Source organism: Tamandua tetradactyla, chromosome 11 (assembly GCF_023851605.1).
Source record: "Tamandua tetradactyla isolate mTamTet1 chromosome 11, mTamTet1.pri, whole genome shotgun sequence".
NCBI classification, from domain to species: Eukaryota; Metazoa; Chordata; class Mammalia; order Pilosa; family Myrmecophagidae; genus Tamandua; species Tamandua tetradactyla.
The window spans coordinates 40,981,883-40,999,476 of NC_135337.1; the positions used below are offsets into that span (position 1 = coordinate 40,981,883).

Below are 17,594 nucleotides of genomic sequence, written 5' to 3' on the forward strand. Positions count from 1 at the left end.
ATAAATGATTACAGCAAAGTAGCAGGTTACAAGATCAACATTCAAAAATCTGTACTGTTTCTATACACTAGTAATGAACAAGCTGAGGGGAAATCAAGAAACGAATTCCATTTACAATTGCAACTAAAAGAATAAAATACTTAGGAATAAATTTAACTAAAGAGACAAAAGACCTATACAAAGAAAACTACAAAAAACTGTTAAAAGAAATCACAGAAGACCTAAATAGATGGAAGGGCATACTGTGTTCATGGATTGGAAGACTAAATATAGTTAAGATGTCAATCCTACCTAAATTGATTTACAGATTCAATGCAATACCAATCAAAATCCCAACAACTTATTTTTCGGAAATAGAAAAACCAATAAGCAAATTTATCTGGAAGGGCAGGGTGACCCGAATTGCTAAAAGTATCTTGAGGAAAAAAAACGAAGCTGGAGGTCTCACGCTGCCTGACTAAGGCATATTATGAAGCCACAGTGGTCAAAACAGCATGGTACTGGCATAAAGATAGATATATCGACCAATGGAATCGAATAGAGTGCTCAGATATAGACCTTCTCATCTGTGGACATTTGATCTTTGATAAGGCAGTCAAGCCAACTCACCTGGGACAGAACAGTCTCTTCAATAAATGGTGCCTAGAGAACTGGATATCCATATGCAAAAGAATGAAAGAGGACCCGTATCTCACACCCTATACAAAAGTTAACTCAAAATGCATCAAAGATCTAAACATGAGGTCTAAGACCATAAAACAGTTAGAGGAAAATGTAGGAAGGTATCTTATGAATCTTACAATTGGAGGCGGTTTTATGGACCTTAAACCTAAAGCAAGAGCACTGAAGAAAGAAAGAAATAAATGGGAGCTCCTCAAAATTAAACACTTTTGTGCATCAAAGAACTTCATCAAGAAAGTAGAAAGACAGCCTACACAATGGGAGACAATATTTGAAAATGACATATCAGATAAAGGTCTAGTATCCAGAATTTATAAAGAGATTGTTCAACTCAACAACAAAAAGACAGCCAACCCAATTACAAAATGGGAAAAAGACTTGAACAGACACCTCTCAGAAGAGGAAATACAAATGGCCAAAAGGCACATGAAGAGATGCTCAATGTCCCTGGCCATTAGAGAAATGCAAATCAAAACCACAATGAGATATCATCTCACACCCACCAGAATGGCCATTATCAGCAAAACAAAAAATGACAAGTGCTGGAGAGGATGCGGAGAAACAGGCACACTTATCCACTGTTGGTGGGAATGTCAAATGGTGCAACCACTGTGGAAGGCAGTTTGGCGGTTCCTCAAAAAGCTGAATATAGAATTGCCATATGACCCAGCAATACCATTGCTAGGTATCTACTCAAAAGACTTAAGGGCAAAGACACAAACGGACATTTGCACACCAATGTTTACAGCAGCGTTATTTACAATTGCAAAGAGATGGAAACAGCCAAAATGTCCATCAACTGATGAGTGGCTAAACAAACTGTGGTATATACATACGATAGAATATTATGCAGCTTTAAGACAGGATAAACTTATGAAGCATGTAATAACATGGATGGACCTACAGAACATTATGCTGAGTGAGACTAGCCAAAAAGTAAAGGACAAATACTGTATGGTCCCACTGATGAGAACCAACATTAGAGAATAAACTTGGAATATATCATTGGTAACAGAGACCATCAGGAGTTAGAAATAGGGTAAGATAATGGGTAATTGGAGCTGAAGGGATACAGACTGTGCAACAGGACTGGATACAAAAACTCAAAAATGGACAGCACAATACTACCTAATTGTAATGTAATTATGTCAAAACACTGAATGAAGCTGCATCTGAGGTATAGCTTTTTGTTTGTTTGTTTTGCTTTTTTTAATATATCTTTTGCATTTTTTATTTTTATTTTTTCTCTATATTATCATTTTACTTCTTTTTCTGTTGTCTTGCTATTTCTATTTCTAAATCAATGCAAATGTACTAAGAAATGATGATCATACATCTATGTGATGATATCAAGAATTACTGATTGGATATGTAGAATGGAATGATTTGTAAATGTTGTGTTAGTTAATTTTTTTAATTAATTAAAAAAAAAAAAGTATGTGATTATTCCCAGAAAAAAAGACAAGAATAGAAAGAAAAGGCAAGATAAAATAAGTGGGACAAAAAAATAAGTAACAAAATGACCTTTATAAAATCCAAACCTATATGGTATGTGAATATATCTCAAAGAAATTGCCTGGGAAAAAAAACAATAAATAATTTGGAAGATAAATGGACTAACTATACAAATTAATAAACAAAGATCATCTGATTGTCAGATTGGATCCACAAAACCTCAACCTCATGCAGCTTAAGAAATGACATATATAAATATAGAAAGGTTGACAGGAAAAGGAAAATGGGTAACATGAAGAAAGCTGGTACAGCTATAGTAATATCTGGTAAACTAATAAGGAAAAAAGTATTACTAGAGATAAGGAGGGACATTTCATAATTACAAAAGGAAATAAAAATTCTAAATTTATATGCATCTGTTAACAGCTTCAAAATATTTAAAATAAAATCTGACAAAACTGAAAGAAGAAATAGACAAATCCATAGAAAGACACTTTAAGCACCTCTCTATAATGAGCAGAAAAAGGAGGAAAAAAATCAGAAAAAATAACACAAACAACACAATGAACACAACTGACTTACTTTATGCATGGGTGTTTGTGTGTACAGAGGGAATGGTGGGAGGGGAGTGTGATGAGGAGGTGGAGAAGCATGAAGAAAACACCGTAGGCAACAAAACTGGAGTTTACGTTTTTTAATTCTCTTCAAAAATCCCTGGAATACTTACCACAAGTGACCATTTGGTGGGTCATAAAGCAAATCTCTGTAAGTTTCAAAGACCTTAAATCATTCAGTGTGTCCTCTGACCACAGGGAAATTAAGGTAGAAACCCCCAAATAATGTAACCATGAAAGAAGAAACCAAGACTGAAATTAGAAAACCTATTAAATATTTTAACAAACCAAATTCAGCATTATGTAAAATGGATAACATTATCACAACCAGCCTGGGTTTATTCCAGGTAGGAATACTGGTTTAACATTCAAAATGCAATAGATTTAGAAATAGGACGATAAAATTACGTACCCAATCATAATGGAAAAATACTAGCAACCCAAGAAAGAAGGGCCCTTCCTTAATCAGATAAAGGGTATACTAGAAAGTTTTTTTCACCTAATGACAAAATATTTTTTGAAAGTTTTCTCAACTATGCCAGGGATACAGTAAGGGTGCTCATTATCATTATATCTATTTACCACTGTATAGGAGATCATAACCAGTGCAATAAGACAGGAAAGAAAAAAGTATAAGGATTAAAACGGAAGAAATAACACTGTCATAGTTAGGAGACACTATGGTTTGGCTGTAGATATAATCGTTTTTAAAAAAAATCTATAGCTAACCTATCAGAATTAATAAATAAAATTAGCAAGATAATTTGCAGGTCAACATACAAAATTCAATTCTATTTTTATATACTCACAACTAAATAATAGAAAATAAAGCATTTTACAATACTTGCATTTACAACATCATCAAAAAGTATCTAAATTTAGGAATAAATCTAATTTTTAAATGTATAGCACATTACGAAACATTACTAAGAGAAGTTAAAGGCCTAAATAAATGGAAGATATACCATGATCACGTACCTAAAAACTAATATTGTAAAGGTAAAAATTCTCCCCATACTGACCTATAGATTCAATGTAATCTCAATTAAGATCCCTATAAGAGGGTGGGTCACAGTGGCTCAGGAGGCAGAGTTCTCACCTGCCATGCCGGAGACCCAGGTTTGATTCCCAGTGCCTGCTCATGCAAGCAAACAAAAAAAGATCTCTATAAGATCTACATGTATAAGGGTGTATATGGAAATTTACAAGGTGACTTAAAATTTTCTAAGGAAATAAAAGAGGAAAATTATTCAAAACAATACTGAAGAGCAAAATTTCAGGATTTACACCACCAGCTCTGGAAACTTACTATAAAGCTATATGAATTAAGACCATTTTGTACTAACACAAAAAAAGACAAATACACCAATGGAACAGAAAATGAATAAGCCAAAAATTATTCAGTCATTTGATAACAAAGGTGCCAATACAGTGTGAAATGGAGAAGAGATTTATTTTTCAATAGCTGGTTGTATGTTCAATGGACAGTCCTATAAAAGTTATGATTCTTACCTCAGATGAAAACACACACACACATACACACAGAATTCTAGGTGGACTTTTTTTTTAATGTGAAAGTAAAGCAATAAAGCTTTTAAACAAAGCACAGGAGAATATCTCCAATTCTGTGTCGTAAGGTTAAACAAAACACAAGGAGCACTAACCATAAAGGAAATATTTCCAAATTGGAAATCATAAAAATTATTAAAGGATGTCAAGAGAAGACATTGTTAAGAAAGTAGAAAAACAAGCTATGAAATGGGAGAAAATATATGCACTATTATGTCTGAAAAAGGACTTGTATCCAGAATATATAAAGAACTCATACAAAAAAATAAATAAATAAAAATAAGACAACACAATATCAGAAAGGGGGGGCAATGATACTTGAATGGACACTTTCACAAAAAAGGACCTCTAAATTGCCATATTAAAAAGCTGATCAACACTGTCAGTCATCAGTGATTTACAAATTAACACCAGCGTATCCTCAGCAGAACGGCCATAATTAGAAAGACAGAAAACACCAAGTTTGGGAAGCATGACGTGGACTGACTAAAACCCTCAGGTGCTGCTAAATGGAAACTGGTCAAACCACTCTGGAAAGCTATTTAGCAATCTTTACCAAAGTCAAACATACATATTCTATGACTCAACAATTCATTCTCAATCTCACAAATTTGTGCCTGTGTATATATAATCATCAAGGAATACACCTCCATCAAAACACGCCTATATTCACCAAAAAACATATAGTTACAAGAGTACTCATAGCATTATTCATAACAGTCCAACAACCCTATTTCCCATCAAGAATAGAATAAATAGATTTTGCTATACTCATACAAAGGTGTATGATATATCTGAGAAGTAACCAACTACTGCTACTCACAAAAACATGGATAAATCTCACAAACACGTTCAGTGATAGAAGCAAGACACAAAGGAATATGGGATGTAGGATTTCACTTATATTAAGTTCAAAACTAGGTAAAACTAATCTAGTTATGGAAGTCAGAATCTTTGAAGTCTAGTAATGTTAGGCTAGAGGCAGGAAGAAAGCTTCTGGAGTATAAATAATATTCTATTTCTTGACATGGGTAATATATTAACGGGTGTTAATTTTTCAAATCTACCAGCCTATCTATGCGTTAGGATTTGACTACTTTTCTGTATATATGCTATACTTCAATTTAATTTTTTACTCAGCAATATTAACATCTTCTCACAATTTTACTTCACAAACCATTAAAAAGTAATCCCCAACACAGAAAATAAAAACATTTCCTCCTGCCCACTTTACCTCCAAAGGGTTCCCCACTGCTATTGCCACAGAAATCATTTGGAAAGAAAATTTGGAGATTTTTTTAGTCACTGATGACTTGAGTGTAAGAAAGATCAGAGATAAGAGAAAGTCATTGAAACGTTTGCTTCCCATGCTATATCTGTGTAAGTAAAAGGACAAAGTCAAATCCAACCATAAGGAAAATTAAGAGGTTATTAGGTCAAAGAAGGGGATAGGTTCCTATTTATTAAACTATACTGTACATGTAACCCAGTTTGACATTTCGTATGTGGGACATACTGAAGTATTTCTAGACAGGCCACAATTTTCAGACAAGGTGTATTCTAAAGGCTGAACTACATTAAATATAGTCCCTGCATCTTGACTGTAAATAGCTGACTATACAAAAGAGAAGAGAAAAAAGAAAACTTTTTCCCCTTTTTTTCTGGCCTCAGAAAAATGACCTAAGTCACATTTAATTTACCTACCTGGCTACTAAAAGCAACTGAAGTAACCAACTACTGATACTCACAAAAACTTGGATAAATATCACAGATACGTTCAGTGATAGAAACAAGACACAAAGGAATATGTGATGTAGGATTCCACTTATATTAAGTTCAAAACTAGGTAAAACTAATCTAGTTATGGAAGTCATATTGTAAATCATAGGCCAGTAGGTATGAGATGAAAAAGGAAAGAGAAAACAGAGTCAAACAACAAAACTGAAAGTTAAAAAAAAAAAAAGAGGTGCACATTTTTTAAAAACTGAGAAGGTTGAATATTAAAAAAGAAAACACAACAGCATTAGGTTCCTGGGAGAATAGGAGGGAATAGGATCCACAAACATTTGACATTCTTCCCATTAAAGGGTGGAACCCAATTCATGTACTTTGAATATGGACTCATTTAAGTGACCCATTTCTATTGAACAGAACGCAGTAATGTGATACTGCTTAACTTCTGAGGCTAGGTTATAAAAGCTAAGACAGCTTCTACCTGACTCTACCCCAATCTGGACACAGAACTCAGCCACCATGTTATAGGGAAGCCTAGGCCAAACAGAAAAGTATATATAGGTGTACCAGTTGACAGCCCCAGTTAAGGTTGCAACCACCTACAGTCAGCATCTACAAGAAGATAGGTCAGTGAGCAAGTCTTTAGCAAGTGATTCTAGCACCCAGCTCTTAGGATGAGTTAGCTGATGCCAACTAAAGTAGAGGTGAGATGTCCTTGCCGAGCTCTGCAGAAAATACATTTTTATGAGGAAAAATAAATGTCATTATTTTCAGCCAAAACTGTTGTAGATGTGGCAACAAATATTTGTGGCATGACAACAGGCACCTGAACAGGAAAACTCCTCTATTATTAAAGGAAAGAAATAGATTGAGTTAAAATACAGGAGATGTGGATATCTGATAGAAGTTGAAGGGGGTCCCATCTGATAGCTTTTATTTTCTTTGTGAAATATGAAGAAAGATCATCTGCTTAGAATGAGAAAGATAATTGGGGGAAGTCATAGGTATAGAGAAGAATGAGACAGAAATTGTGAAGAACATGAGACAGGGTAAATATGGTAAAACTGTCAAATCATGTTGAGGTTGACAGGGAATTTGTGATTTTCTCCAGCATTGCTCTTACCCCTTGGCTCAAAGAACTGAGAAAGCAGATATTAGGGTTTATCAGAGTAAGAGTATTGTCAGAAAGCGGTGATAAAATAGAGGTACAAATGATTTGGGGGATCATGTCATCTAAATTAAGGAAAATGAAGAACTGTGAGGGCTAATGAATGGATCAGAGGTTTTGATGCAGAATGACCTTAGTGAAACTAGTTAAAAAGAAAGCCAAGAGATTCCAAACAGAGTCGAGAGGTTATCCTGGAGGCTATTCTTATGCATCAAGTAGATATCATCTTGTTATTCAAGATGTAATGGAGAGGCTAGAGGGAACTGCCTGAAAATGTAGAGCTGTGTTCCAGTAGCCATGTTTCTTGAGGATGATTGAATAATGATACAGCTGTCACAATGTTACTGTGTGATTGTGAAAACCTTGTGTCTGATGCTCCTTTTATCTACCTTGTCAACAAAGGAGTAGAACATATGGAATAAAAATAAATAATAGGGGGAACAAATGCTAAAATAAATTTAGTTTGAAATGCTAGTGATCAATGAAAGTGAGAGGTAAAGGGTATGGTAGGTTTAACCTTTTTTTTTTTTCTCTCCTGTGTTAGTTTTATTTCTTTTTCTATTGTCTTTTTATTTCTTTTTCTGAATTAATGAAAATGTTCTAAGAAATGATGAATATGCAACTAAGTGATGATAGTGTGAATTACTGATTATGTATGTTGATGTTTTATTTTGTTTCTTAATTTTTTTATTAATAAATAAATTTTTAAAAAATTTTAAAAAATAAAAAAAAAAGAAAGCCAAAAGGAGAAAACATGGTGATCAGAGATTGGCATGCCTACATTGGTGATTCTTCAGTAGGTATGAATATGCTAAGATTCTTGATGAGACTAGATATCTGAAATGAAGTAAAGAGAAGAGGGCAGCGAATAATATGGGCAAGGAACTAAAATACAGTGGTGAAGGATGGTTCATACACAGAGAATTTGAAGCCATGCTGGATGAGTGCTGGATGAATGTAAGCCAGGTGCCTAAGTATTGACAAATGAGGAGAAGTAAAAAGAGACTGATATGACAACAAAATGATGGGACACAGTGGTACAGAATGGCATAGGCTTTATGACTGAGGATTTTTCAAGAGGGTGGGAGCACAAGAGCTTTTCCTAATCCACTGTTTTCCTGAAGCCTAAATCCAAACTCACACTACCAATTAAAACTGAGACTTTTAATACATAAATATTGGATAAACTTTGATGTAATAAGAAGGGAAAGACGCATCCCGTTATCAAGTAAAAGAGCTATTATCTACAATGTGACTGTGATTGTGAAAACCTTGCATCTGATGCTCTTTTTATCCAGGGTATGGACAGATGAGTTTAAAAAAATATGGATAAAAAAATAAATAAATAATTTGCGGGGGCTAGGGGTAAAATAAATTGGATAGTTGGAAATACTGGTGGTCAATGAGAGGGAGGGTTAAGGGGTATAGTATGTATGAGTTTTTTCTTTTTATTTCTTTTTCTGGACTGATACAGATGTTCTAAAAAATGATCATGGTGATAAATACACAAATATGTGATGATATTGTGAGCTGCTGAGTATACACCATGTATGGAATGTTTGTGTGTGAAGATGTGTCAATAAAAATATTTTTTTAAAAAAGCTACTTTTGCCAAACAGCCATTATATTATAAATTATGTGCCAACTAGTAGGAGGTACACTTCTAAAAAAGGCTTAAATTTTTGAACCACTTAACTATCCACATTTTAGTTACCACTATGAGCCAGGAACTGTGCCAAATTCTAGGGATTAAAACAGAAAATAAGACAGATATTGTCCCTGCCCTCACAGATCACACTGTGTAGTAGGGAAACAGCTGAGAAAGCAATTTATATAAGTACTATAATTACAGATGTAAAAATCCACATAAAGGACTTAAAGTAAGTTTCTATTTCAGTCAGTTTCCTTGTTTTCCAAGATGATCTCAGAAATTCTGTACTACTCTTAAATCAACTCCTATGTTGCATTTTCACCTTACTGGCAATCTAGGCACTTCCATATAATTGCACATTTTATCATAAATACCTGTATGTATTTGTTGCCCCAATTTAAGAACCAAGTTTTATTTTTATTTGTATCTACAGGACAAGCACACTCAGTGCTTTCTACAAAGTAAGTAATCAGTAAATTTTGATTGAGAAGGACTGAAAGACTGAATTAATGACAAATAAATCAATGTCCCGTCTCTGTGTCATTTTATTGTTGAAGCATGTCTTATTTAGTCACCTCAAGACTATAACCTAAAATGAGACTAATCTGCTGTTCCACGTTAACCTTTCATGGCTCTTACTCAACCAGGAGCTACATATATATATATATATATAAAGGAAGCTAAGTAATGTGTACAATCATTTTCTTTCAAGTTTGTGGCTCACATACCAAAACAGCTTGCTGATACCACATGGTCATCTACTTAAGAATACAGTATAGTCATTGAATACTCATTTTACTAAGTAGGGCCCTAAAATAATTATATCTCAAGACAGTATTTTAAATTTTTTTAAAATGCTGAGCCTTTTATTTATTTACTTATTCAAATTAGGATATACTATGCATGAGCTGTGTCAGTGAATTGGCTACATTATAAATCTCCCACGGGGAAAAAAAAAAGCACTATTGACTATGTCATCCTATAGAGAATTTCAGTCTTTGGTCACAGTGTTAGGAACACCTGAGAATCTTTAATTTTTGAGGACAAATTACAGGTGTAAAACAGACTTGCCAAGGACTTTAAGGCTTAGATTCAACAGTTGCCAAGAAGAAAATAAGTTTCAGAAGACACTGAAAAGTTAACATTCTATGAACATTAGGTAATAAGGGAAACACAACCTTAAACCATGCCATAAAGCCTCTTGTACCTTGTTATAGCAAACCAAATATGGCATTCACATTGGATTTTCTAAGATACACCTAATTTCAATTATGCTAGTATATTATTTCAGTTAGTACATTTTTCTCCTTAAAAAAATCCCAAATTTGATGAGCTGGGACTCAGCATCAAGGGAATGAGAAAATCTTCTCGATCAAAAGGGGGAAGAGAAATGAAACAATACAAAGTGTCAGTGACTGAGAGATTTAATATAGAGTCAAGAGGTTATCCTGGAGGTTATTCTTATGCATTATATAGGTAGCTCCTTTTTAGTTTATGGTATATTAGAGTGGCTATAGGGAAGTACCAGAAACTGTGGAGCTGTGTCCCAGTAGCTATGTTTTTTGAAAATGATTGTATAATGATATGGCTTTTACAATGTAACTGTGTGAGTGTGAAAACCATGTGTCTGACAATCCTTTTAGCTAGGGTATGGACAGAAGAATAAAAAATATGGATAAAAAAATAATATGGGGAACAAATGTTAAAGTAAATTGAGTAGACTGAAATACTAGTGGTCAAAGAGAGGGAAGAGTAAGTAAGGGGTGTGGGATGTATGAGTTTATTCTTTTTTAATTTCTTTTCTGGAGAGACGCAAATGTTCAAAAATCTATCATGGTGATGAATACACAACTATGTGATAATATTGTGAGCCACTGACTGTACACCATGTATAGAATGTATGTCAAGAATGCCTGTATGTTTGTTTGCTAAAGAGTGACAATAAAAATATATTTTTTAAAAAGTCCCAAATTTGATTCAGAAAATTATAAGCACAGATACAGAGAATAAGTAAATCTGGTTTACCTTATAACAAAAAAATAAAAAGCCAAATTATTACAATAGAAAACATCTTATACTATGCTACCTGCAACAATCTCCTAACTGTGGTTTTGTCTAAAGATTTCACTAGGCTATGCGCTACATGAAGGGAACTGTTTATTACCAATTCCATTAGTCAAGAAATAGAAATAAATTTTAAAAAATGGATGAATTATATAAAAGATTAAAATATAAAAATAGACTTAAAGCAATTTAAGCTATATCTCCTTATTAGGGGAAACAATTTATTTGCATTATAGCAATAAACTTCAATATTAGAAAGACGAAGACCTATCTTTTGGAAGGTATAGGGGGAGGGAAGAGTGGCAAAACCTATAAAAATAATAAATTCACATTAAAGATTTCTAGAACTTTTTAAATTGCTAAAAATACTACCTGAATTCATAAACACAGGTACTTTCATCTTCAAATTTAAATAATTTTTTAAAATTTCAATAATTCTTAAATAATTTTATATTAAATATATATAATCCCTTAATCCAGTTTATCAAGTTTTACTGTATTTCATTTTATTTGTTTACAACTAGCTCTTATAAGTGTTGAGGAATAACCCAGAGGTTCTAGTCGTTTCAAGCTTAGGTGAACAAACAATATCAGATTTTCTCTGTCCATACTAATTGGTTTTATATACTTTAATCTTATTTTTCTAGATTGAAGAGTCCTAATTTTTTTAGTGTATCCTCACTGAACAGACTTTCTATTCTCTTACTCCTTTCAGCTGCCCCTGATTTAAGCTTTCTCTGGTTCTGCTATATACAAAACGCTACAACTACAAATAGTATGCTAAGGCTAATGGTTTTACATAAAAGTAGAATGTTGTATGTTTTATTTCCAATACTCTCCAAATTCCAATATACATCAAAAGTTAGATGATCTCTTTACTTGTAGAAGTATATAAGATACTATTCAAAGATAGGACACAAGAATATATTCAAGGATCAAGGATCAATACAGTGATTCATAAATCTGTTGCTGCGGTCGTAATTCAGAGACTATCATCAAAATTCTTCCCTAAATATATTACCTTATATTTGCTCACGTAGGGACTTATTTGCTATCTCTGGCCACACTATTTTGTGAGAGCTTTCTATAATTTATTCCTAACAGTCATGCTACTTTTTTAATTATATTTTTTCTTTTAATAATTATATTGAAATCACTGGATTATGAAAGTGGAAGAGACTACAGTGTCAACATTTGACCTATCCCTCTCAAACCTGGAAAAATTAAAACACTTTTCAATAGTGGAGTATTAGAATGTATCAGAAGACAGATTCTTCTTCTTCTATGTACATGGTGTTACTTGTTAAATTACATTTTTAACTTTTTAGTATCTATTTTAAAGATCTTTAGGAGATTAAAACTGATATTTATGTAGAACACAGTATTGCCTGGTACTCTATTTTACATGTTCTTTCCACTATTCCATACGGCTCTACAAAGTTCAACTGCTTACAGGTTGAATATTTCATAAAAGTAATAATTTATTTTACTTCAATTTATTTTTCTTTAAAAAGTCACACTGCTTTCATCAGTACTTGACTTTTACCCTTTTCAAACCAAAAAGGCCAGCCTTTAGTAGCTACCATTCTTTTATTATAGAAATAATATCAAAAGTTGTAATACTTTCTCAACAGTTGGCCTTGTAAATGTATGAAATGTAGAAAAGGTCGTGAGTACAACCAAGGCTGTTCTTCCATGGCTGAGAGAATAAAAAAAGACAATTCACATAACAACAACCAATTAGATATTTTTTTTTGGGGGGGGTGCATGGTCTGGGAATCGAACCCGGATCTCCCGCATGGAAGGCTGGCATTCTAACCACTGAACTACCCGTGCATCCCAGATATTTTTAATCGATGACAAAAGCAGTACAAGTTTAATATATCTCCTAAATCCTCACCCACCCTTTGTATTCATTACTGGCATCACAATACCCATCCAACAAGACACTGAAACTTTTCAGTGGGAGTCATCCTCAACTCCACCTTTTTCTTTTTCTCCATACAAAATCAGTAAAATACAGTCTGCTCACTGTGTATTTTCCAAATTTCTCACATTTCAGGCTCTTTTCTCTATCCCTATCTCTACCACCTTGGTTCAGACCCTTCAAGTCTCTCACCCAGATTACTACAAGTGTCGTCTAATTAATCTTGCCTCCACACCATTTTATCCATGGCAATTCGTCTTCACATGAATTGCCACTACAGTAATTTTTCTAAAAGCCAACTTGTATCATGCCTCTCCATTATTTCAAAGCCAACGATGACTTCCCAATGTCTATAGGATAAAATTAAAACTCCTTATGTAGCCTATAACTTTTTCTATTATGTGGCCCTCTGTTCATTTTAGTTTCATCTTTCATTATACTATCTCTCTCTTCCCTACCACCAATCCCAGACTCTGTCGTTTAGTGATAACGGACAACATACTTACCTTTTCTCAATATGCAATGCTGTTTCACTACTTTGCATCTTTGCTCATTCTGTCCTCCTACTACTTAAAATGCCCTTTCTTCTGTAATCCTTCTAGTGAACATCCTCCATTTTCAAAGCTCAGCTCAAGACTTTTTTATGAAGTCTTCCTTGACCTTCACCCCACATCATCTCACTGGAAATGACCTTTCTTTCTTTGGTTCTCCGATTGAGTTTTCTTTTTTTCTTTTTTATTTTTTGGCATGGGCATCCCACTGAATTTTTATGAAAGCATTTGTAACCGTTCCCCCACCCCCTTTATTTGTCGACACGTCTGTCTCATTTTTTCAGAAAAAGGTCCCCTGGAACAGACTGCTAGCTTCAAACGTGGCTCCTTGACTTACCTGGCTAAGCAACTCTCTGAGCCTCAGTTTTCTAATCTGTCAATTGAACTACTCATAGGGTTCAAAAAATTAAGTGTGATTACGCTTGCAAAGCATTCAGCATCCCTGGCAGATAGGTTAACTAACATTAAAAATGTTAGTTGTTAAGCAACTTGAGTTTTGGCTGAACCTAGTCTATGACTTTCTTGGATTAATGTCTATTCACCTTCAAGTTCTTAACAGACAAACTCTGGAAAGCACTCAAGAGATCATTATGTGAACATGAGGCTACAAGGTGGCTCTACAACTTGCAGGAAAATCTATGACAAACCTCTACCAACACTTTCAACCCATGGACTTCAACACTTTTGCCATGACTGAGTAATAAAAAGCCCCAAAGGTAAACTGTAGGTCTGATTTTTGTTTTTTATCAAATACACCAACCAACCAAAAATAATATCAAAAAACCTTCCCAGGTTAAAATACACAGTATGTAATTTTTGTGGTGGTAACAGTGGGTAGGGTAAAAAGTAGAAGATGGGATAAATAAAATATTCTTTAAAAGCATGACATTCAAACTTTACAGATAATTGCACCCTCACTTGTTTCCAAAGGTACCCAAGTTAAGGTTATCTCCAGAAACTGTGGCGATGTGAATGGAAATTCCACAGCTTTCAGTTCTTGCTAACTTGAGAAAATGTTTTATTCTAAGAGTAGAAAGATATGTTTCAGTACAGTACAACATAGGCACCAAATGGTCAAGGCTAACCAATACTTCTCAATAACCTCTATATTCAGCTTCATTCTTTTGAAATATTTTTTAGAAGCTCTATAATCACCTCTATCAAGTCTTAATCAACTTGATATTTTTTTAATCAGCCTTCCAAATCAAACATTTTCCTCCTAGCAATTTTCAGGGTACTAACTTCACTTTCCACAGTGTTAGCACTTACATTTTTGCCTTCCAGTTAATTTTATATGTATTTTTACCTACAGGGTTTCCAACAGAAACAAATATACTTGGTAGACACCTTAAAAATAAATGTACCATTTGATTATTTAGTAATGAAGAATGGTGTCAGTACTTCAGATTCTGTTCTCTACGCTGGTATTGGTAATAGCATGATCTAAACTCCAATCTCTTCAGGGTGGATGGAGCTCTACAGTTTTGAAATGGAGAGACTGCACAGCATGATCTCTTAAGATTGCCTTTATTTCTAAGAGTTTATGCTTCTATGCGACAGCTGAATTTTAAAGAATTACAATCAAATTCTGAAAGCCATATATATTCAAAAGAGTAATTAAACACACACACACATACACCATACACAGAAAACTTTGGTATGTATGGTGAAAGTTGTCCTTTCATTAAGCTTTAAGACAACGCAATTTCCTTGGACAATAACATTGTTCCAAACGAACCTACAAGCATACATCAATACATAACATTTCAAACAATTGCCCCTAAGAGACATCACTGGCAATTTTCTTTTGTCACTTTCTAACATTTAGTGAAACAACTATAATGACCCTCAGTTTCCATAAATAAACTTACATAGAAGCTGACTAACATACTTATGAACTAGGCTAGCAGCTAAAGTTTAGGAAATAATTCATTCATAGGTATAAATTAAATACGCTTAGATAAACATTTAACGTTTCCATTCAGATTTCTGTAAATATTCCAAGACTATCCCATAGCTATGAGCTCTAACCTATCTAGAGAGAATTGGTTTAGTTCCTTAATAAAGAAAAGATACAGGTCACAGAGGAGTATACTATCATTCTGAAAAACATAAACCCTGTATATGCCGACACTTGCTAGTAAAAAAATATCAGTGATATTTCATTACCAAGTACACTCTCTTGTAACACAATTAGCATGCTCTATCTTTAATAGAGTCTTAACACAGAAAACAACAAATCAGGCACAAAAAATTCTTTTCACTTTCTTTATACTTTCTATACAGTGGGTTACTGTATTTGTGCAATAAAAGAAAAATAGGTAAATTCTATATAAAATACTGTTGAAAATAACAAAATCCTATTGGTGAAATATAACCCATATAATCAGGTCTCATTATTCATGTTAAAATAAATGACTAAATTCTCCTAAATCAATTCTGCACTTTTGTCACAGAAATCAAGAAGCTATTTTGCTCATGCTAAATTGCAAAATTAGCCTAATTCTTTGTTACAAGCATAGAAAAATTAAACAATACTATTTATAAACTTGAATAAATGGCATTCCCTCAAATGCTAAGATGTCATTTACTCCTGGTGATATGTAACAACTACCTATGCTACTTGGTCATTCTAAATTATAAATTCTAATATGAACCTTACAAAATCAAACCAATTTTTCTTTCACACTCTTCCGTCCTACATATATATGTAATCACACAGTCAGCCATACAGAATTTCAATTTTCATGATTTTTGACTCTGTTCAGTATGAAGTGAAGAGTACCTGCACTCTCAGCCCTCAGCAGGGATCAACAGTGTTCTGGAAGCACTTCAACTCCAGTGACCTTTAACTTTTACAGGCATTGTAGATCCTTGAGTATCCCAAGAACAGGCAAGCCTGCCTTGTTTTTTTTTTCCTTACAGAATAATGTTGCCGTTTTGTGTTAATTTAGTTTCCATTCTTAATCTGAAGAGATGGAGAATCTCTAAGACTTAGTTGTCCACTCGGGATTCACCTCTTACCTTGTGACAAGGTTGGGTTGGACCCAAGTGATGGAAGGAAATGAGCTAACTGCCCACTACACTACCTGTGGCTCCCAAATAGGGCGGTCAGGAGGAGAATGGCAGAGTAGGGGTGGCACAAGGGACTTCTTTACCCGGATTATATTGGGGGAAAGTGTTCCAGGATGTGTACAGTCCCCCTTGCTCTTGTGAGAAAGAGAATCGCAGGGACCGCTCTTTGCCTTGCTCCTCCAACAGGCCCTGAGCGCTCAAGCCCAGACCCCAGAGCTTGGGGTGGGGAGTCGGGAGGCAGCTGGTTTCCCGGGCCCCCTGGAGCAACTCTCGGCCGAGGCTAGGCCTGTACCTTGTCTGCGGCCTTTGGGGCTTCGACCCCGGGGGGCGCTCGGTGCACCGTGCCAATCCGCCCAGCGGGTACCGAAACGCGGCCCTTGACTCACCGCTTTCCACCTCGCTGCCTTTCTTGGCGGTTGCCGCGTTCCCCATGACTTGGGCGATGGAAAGAAAGGGTCAGGGAGGGTAAGAGGGGCTGGGACCGTCCCCGCCGCTCTACCGGCTATGGCAACTCGCGCTTCTGCACCCTTCAAAGCGGCAACGATTCCAAGAGCTGACGCCCGGAGTCCAAGGAACACAGCGGCCGGTTCTGAGGAAAGGGCTTCAGCGGACTCCCCGGCCAGTGTGTGGTGACGGCGGAGGCCCGACACTCCCCCTTCTCCCGCCCCGCCTTCCCCGCGCGCCCCTCGGCCGCCGCACGCCGCAGTCCGAGCTGGAGCCCCGTCCCCTCTCCGCAGGCGGGCGCGTGCGCCGGAAGTGACGTGCGGCCCCGGACGCGGGCGGCGGCGCGGTGGGCCCCCGTGGGGCCGGAACGGGGCAGTCGGGTCCTCCCCAAGTCGGCTCTGTGAGGACGTCCACCCAGGGATGCCCTGGAGCGCCCATCCCTGAGAAAATGGAGGCCGTGTGGGGACCGTTAGCTTTGAAGAATACGACTTCTTTCCTCATTCTGGTGTTCCCGATGCCTGGATCGAGCACGTGCGGCGGCTCCCCACTCAAAGGCCGTCGGCTCCTCCAGCCCGGGGCCAGAGATGAACGCTGCCGCCGAGGCCGTACAAGACGAAGCGAAACCTGTGGTGCCAGCCGTGGGAACGCCCGCGTCCCTAGT

General features: G+C 35.8%; 1 protein-coding gene across 1 annotated transcript in view; it reads right to left on the reverse strand.

Moving 5' to 3' along the window:
- The window catches only part of PRKACB (protein kinase cAMP-activated catalytic subunit beta), a 145,794-nt gene extending 128,590 nt beyond the window's left edge, over nucleotides 1–17,204 (reverse strand). Inside the window, exon 1 of the mRNA XM_077120479.1 lies at nucleotides 16,876–17,204. Coding sequence (XP_076976594.1) covers nucleotides 16,876–16,921 — 46 coding nt within the window. The 5' untranslated portion in view covers nucleotides 16,922–17,204. The remainder of the gene's footprint in view (nucleotides 1–16,875) is intronic.
- Nucleotides 17,205–17,594: the final 390 nt, after the last annotated feature.